This window comes from Lipotes vexillifer, unplaced genomic scaffold (assembly GCF_000442215.2).
Source record: "Lipotes vexillifer unplaced genomic scaffold, Lipotes_vexillifer_v1.1 scaffold240, whole genome shotgun sequence".
NCBI classification, from domain to species: domain Eukaryota; kingdom Metazoa; phylum Chordata; class Mammalia; order Artiodactyla; family Lipotidae; genus Lipotes; species Lipotes vexillifer.
The window spans coordinates 2,268,353-2,274,362 of record NW_006797481.1 but is presented as its reverse complement, the minus strand read 5'-3'; the positions used below and the strand labels follow the sequence as shown (position 1 = coordinate 2,274,362).

General features: G+C 37.7%; 1 protein-coding gene across 1 annotated transcript in view; it reads left to right on the top strand.

Annotated features, from left to right (window-relative positions):
* INPP5F (inositol polyphosphate-5-phosphatase F) overlaps positions 1–6,010 on the top strand; it is a 94,297-nt gene that overhangs the window by 62,545 nt on the left and 25,742 nt on the right. The window contains exons 7-9 of the mRNA XM_007469571.1: positions 1,320–1,518; positions 2,063–2,242; positions 3,141–3,208. Coding sequence (XP_007469633.1) covers positions 1,320–1,518; positions 2,063–2,242; positions 3,141–3,208 — 447 coding nt within the window. The remainder of the gene's footprint in view (positions 1–1,319; positions 1,519–2,062; positions 2,243–3,140; positions 3,209–6,010) is intronic.

Genomic DNA, 6,010 nt, shown 5'->3' with positions numbered 1-6,010 from the left:
TATTTATTGCTAAAACAAAAATATAAATAACGAGAATGGTGATAAAAGTAATGAATGCAGGGCTTCCCTGGTGGCACAGTGGTTGAGAGTCCGCCTGCCGATGCAGGGGACACGGGTTCGTGCCCTGGTCCGGGAGGATCCCACATGCCGCGGAGCGGCTGGGCCCGTGAGCCATGGCCGCTGAGCCTGCGCGTCCGGAGCCTGTGCTCCGCAGCGGGAGAGGCTGCAACAGTGAGAGGCCCGCGTACCGCAAAAAAAACAAAAACAAAAACAAAAAACCAAAAACAAAAGTAATGAATGCAGATAGATCCTTTGCTTCACTATTTTCAACTCTAACCACCTCCTAAGATCCTATCTGCAGGCTCCATGAAACAAAACTGTGAGATAGGGCCTGGAGTATATAAGTAGTATATTTCACAGCTACTTTAGACTGTGAAAGAAGGGGTGGATTTGAAGTTGATGCTGAGATTAAGGCTAGATACAGATATGGAGATAGGAGGGAAGGAGGGGCTAAGAACAGCTTCCCTGGAGCACTTTTCACCCATTACTGTCCCTCAGTCAGTTGAGAAATCTGAGTGTTCTTAGTGGGAAAGACTAAGAGGAAATCTCTAACTTTAATTAATACTCTCCTAATTACACTGGATGACTTTTTAAAATAAGATATTTATGGAAAGGATTCTTTTTTGGTTCATTGACTACTTAGATCTTAGCTTGGCGGAGCAAGACTTTTTCTGAACTAGAAAGTAGAATAGACCTCTATGTTTCATAATAAAGTGATCAGAGTTGGTTGTATTTAATTAAAGGCTTAATACAATTGGGAGTTGAAAGTCAACCTTTAAGCTTTATTTTCTTCTATACAAGCAGGAATAACCAAAATAGCCACATTTGTTAAATCCTTACTATTAGGCAGGCACTGTGCCAAACACTTTTTAGATTTTACTCATTTAATCTTCACAACAACCTTATGAGGTTGTCGTTTTTCTTATTTCACAAAGCAGAAAGTCGAGGCATGGCAAGGTTAAGTGATTCACCTGCGTCAGAAGTAAGTGGTGGAGCTTGAATTTGTACCCAGCAGCTGTGGTCCCTTTCAGGCAGCTCTTCTTGAATGACCACCATAAACAAAAGGAAAGGCTCTCACCTCCGCCCCCGTCCCTCCCTCCATTCCTTAGTGTTCTCCAAAAGCAAAAGATATAGTTAAAGAATGGAAGGTTTCTGCTTCTAATAAACTAACAACAAGTATGTGCTAACTACGGCTTGGGTTTAAGAAAGTAGCAGTGCTGTACAGAATAGGAGCAACATGATGTTCCTATTATTTTCAGACACCGGATGTGGACTTTTGGATTATCCCCATTATTCAAGGTTTTGTGCAGATTGAAGAACTTGTGGTTAATTATAATGAGTCATCTGACGATGAGAAAAGCAGCCCGGAGACCCCGCCTCAGGAGTCCACCTGCATAGATGACATTCACCCACGCTTTCTAGTGGCTCTCATTTCACGCCGAAGTAGACACAGAGCAGGTGAGTGGAGGGCTATAATAGTGTACAAATTAAATCCAGGTGAGAATGGAACATCTGCAGATGTATTGAAATGGTAATGACAATAATGGATTTGGAAACACAGTTGGCTTCAAAGTGCTCAGTGACTCTCAATAGTGTGATATAATTGGGGACCAAGTTTTTGGAGAGAAGTGAATGAGAGAGAGTTAACAAAAGGGAAAAGAAAAGGAAGTATATATGTGGAAAAGAGCAGAAAGTCACTTGGGATGTGCTTCTAGATACCATTGTTCCTACTGACAGCCTGTATCACAGTAATAAATCCTTCCCGAGTGCTAGCACCTTTGGGAAAAACCTCCTCTTTCAGTTCACAGGAACTATCTCAGCTTCAACTTTTAAAAAAACGATGAATATAGGCATGATCTGGGGTAAGTTGATACTGTTCTGCCTGGCAGTTGCACATTAGATCCCCAAGGCTGTCCTGAAAGACACAGATTTGGTTAAGAAGCATGTCTAGTGAGACTAATTTTGTTTTCAGTGTTGCTGTTTTGTTTTAATTTTCTTTTAGGAATGCGTTATAAACGAAGAGGAGTGGATAAAAATGGAAATGTTGCAAATTATGTGGAGACTGAGCAGTTAATTCATGTGCATAATCATACCTTGTCATTTATTCAAACACGAGGCTCTGTGCCTGTGTTTTGGAGCCAGGTTGGGTATCGATATAATCCAAGACCTCGGCTGGACAGAAGTAAGCCTGTCAGTTATTTGGTTTGCAGAAGATGATTTCAGAGGGAGTTTTTTAAAATATTAGATACATCGTAGGTTTGGATTTGTTTTGCCAGATACTTCATTTAAAATAATAACTCATATGGTAAAATTTAATAGTGATATAATAATCACAAAAGTAATAATGGTTTTTGACAATTTAAGTAATTAACAATAAAAAGATTCAAAAATAGAGCAAAACAGAGCTTAATTCACAGATTTTAATTTGTTGTTTCTTTAAAGAATACTTTATTACATGCTTAATTTCAGAAAAGTGTAAATATGGCCAGTATTTATAGAAGCAGGAAATATCTTAAATAAGACAGCATCTACAAGGAATAGATAGGATGCCTTTACTCACATGTTTTGCTGTGAAAGCTTTGTTGTTGTTTTAAATATTAAGGACTTAATTTCTTCCAGTATTTTAACTTTAGCACTGGAATAGCTAAGTCATGTCAATCTAATTAGATTACTGAAAGAGGCTGATTTTAAAAATTGTTTTCAGAATATTTTTCTCTCAAAACAATTTATATTTGTGAGAATTCAGTAAAACTTCAGTTTTTAACATCCTTGTTTTAAAGGGGTTTTTATTAATTTGTTATAAACTACATGAAACCTTTTCTGACAACTTGGCTGGTTATATAAATAATAAATGTCATTTCATAGTTGCCACCTTCAGTATCTCAGTTTAGTCTAATTGGGGAAAAAAAATCAGAGATCTTCCGCTTAGCATTTCATTTTAAAATATTGGTTTTAGACACAATCTTTGTTACATTTGGGCTGTCAATAAATTACGTAAAAGTAAACGTAAAGGTAGAATAGATACTAATTTCTGTGTTACACATGGGAAGGAAAAAAGATTTTGTATCACTTCTTTGTAGGTGAAAAGGACACTGTCGCCTATTTCTGTGCCCATTTTGAGGAACAACTGAAAATTTACAAAAAACAGGTGGGATTTGATCTGTAGTAATAAGTGTTCCTTCATATTTTTAGAAATGGTTATGCATCTGTTTCTTTAAATTTCATGAAAATAATATACGATTCATAATTAAGCAAAATGGCATTTCTCGTGAAGTTAAAGAACACATAGCTAAGAGTGTTCTTACTATTAAGAATTATCATTGAGTCAGCTACTTGAGACTGTTTTTAGATGAGATTAATCCACTGTCAATTACTACAATCTGAGAAGTATCTGGAGTAGGATAGAAAGGCATCTCTCAGTACCACCTATAGGTCCATCTCTTTGAGATAATAATTTGGTATGTATCCTTCAATATCTTTTTTCTCGACCCACCGTTCTTATTTATTCATACACTCATATGTAGGTATGTGAACATATAAACCAAAATCAATTGAGAACTGTTAGGTGAAATACAAGTTCAATAAGATGACCAGATTTCATACAGATTAATAGACTAATCAATCAGTAACTCTCTTATCCATTAGCAATGACCAGTCTGAAGGTGTAATGCCATGGGATGCATTTTTCTAACAGTAACAAAAATAGGAAGAAATAACCTGAAATTGAACATACAAAAAAGATAGCATGTATATGGGGGCAGGGGTGTTGGGAGGGGAGGATTACTGAAGAATGTAAAAGAAGACTTGAATAAACGGAGAGAAAATATCATGTTCCTGGAAGGAAAGACTCAATATTGAATAGATTTCAGTTGTTAATATATAAATTTTGTGCAATCTCAAAGAAAGTCCCAGCAGGGAAATAAAAAGCAAACCCTCATATTGAAAAAAAATATAAAGTTTGTAGTAAGAGATAAAGGCAGGTAACTGGGGAAATGAGAATGCTCGCACATTGCTGGGAGGAGCATAAGTTGCTATAGGCATTTTGAATGGTATTATCAATCAAAATAAAATATGCTTGGGCTTCCCTGGTGGCGCAGTGGTTGAGAGTCCGCCTGCCAATGCAGGGGACACGGGTTCGTGCCCCGGTCCGGGAAGATCCCACGTGCCGTGGAGCGGCTGGGCCTGTGAGCCATGGCCGCTGAGCCTGCGTGTCCAGAGCCTGCGCGTCCAGAGCCTGTGCTCCGCAACGGGAGAGGCTGCAACAGTGAGAGGCCCGCGTACCGCTAAAATAAAATATGCTTATACTGTTAATCCAGTAATTTGTCTTTTGATATCTATCCTACATACCATATACAGAAATCAGTTCCAGATGGATGTGGATCTAAATGTGAAAGGTTAATAAGCCTTTTAAAGGAAAATATAGAACATCTTTTGACCTTGGGTCTTAAACAGGGCTTTAAAAGCACTAACCATAATGAAAAAAAGACTTTACTAAATGTTTAATTTTTACTAAAACTTTATTTACTGAAACTTTATTGAATGATCAAATATTTTGAATATTAAAATACTACTGTATGTTATAAATATTATTTATTAAAATTAAATAGGACTTAAGCACCAACCATAATGAAAAAATTGATAAATTTGACTTCACTAAAATAAAAGAACTTCTGATTATTAAAAGGCACCATTAAGAGAATGGAAAGGCAATTCACAAAGCAGGAGAAGACATATAAGACAAAGGACGTTTATCTAGAGTACATTAAAAAGTCCTATAAATCCATTAAAAAGGTGTACCGCCCAAAAGAAAATTGGACAAAAGACTTGAGCAGATTCTTCATGAAAAAGGATGTCCAAAGGCCAATAATCATGAAAAGGTGTTCCACGTCGTTAATCGTCAGGGAAATGCAAACTAAAACCACCATTCACAAAACCAGAATGACTAAAATAAAAATGGCGGGAAGTACAGGTTTTGTCAAGGATGACAAAAAAATTTAAATCTCCCTGAGAGAAACATGTGTTCAATCAAGGAGGCATGTATAAGCCTCCTTATTGCAGCATAAAAAAACCCTTTGTTCATCAGGAGGTCAGTGGGTAAATAAAGTACAGCATATCTAAAGTGCTGCATACAAATGCTTAAAAATGATGAGGGGTCTTCCCTGGTGGCACAGTGGTTGAGAATCTGCCTGCTAATGCAGGGGACACGGTTTCGAGCCCTGGTCTGGGAGGATCCCACATGCCACGGAGCAACTAGGCCCATGAGCCACAACTACTGAGCATGCACGTCTGGAGCCTGTGCTCCGCAACAAGAGAGGCCGCGATAGTGAGAGGCCCGCACACCACGATGAGGAGTGGCCCCCGCTTGCCACAACTAGAGAAAGCCCTCGCACAGAAATGAAGACCCAACATAGCAAAAATAAATTAATTAATTAATAAAAACTCCTACCCCCAACATCTTCTTTAAAAAAAAAAATGAGGTACATCTGTGTGTACTAATGTGAAAAGATCTTAAACTCATATAGTGGAGTGAGGAAAACTGTGTAACAGCATATGGCATGTTACCATTTAAAAACTCCCACAAAACAAAACTGTGTCATATGTAATTCTCTTCCATATATATGTGTGTTCTCACCTACATATGGCATGCCTATTTATATAGGAACGCACTTAGATGGCCTGAAAGGGTACACATCAAACTTGTAGTGGGAGTTACCTTCAGGGAAGGCTGTGGACTTAGGTTGTGGTCAGGAAGGATGTGACCTTTATCTACGTTTGAATTTTTTACAATGTAAATAAATTTCATGTATTCGCAATATGTGTAATTATAAGTAGCATTGAAGAGAATAAACCATAATTTAAATGTAACACATAATCACTGTAAAAATTGAAGTAATAGTGAGGTATGTGAAGGAAGTAGAAGAAATAACCTCCTCTCCACCCTCATTCCTGC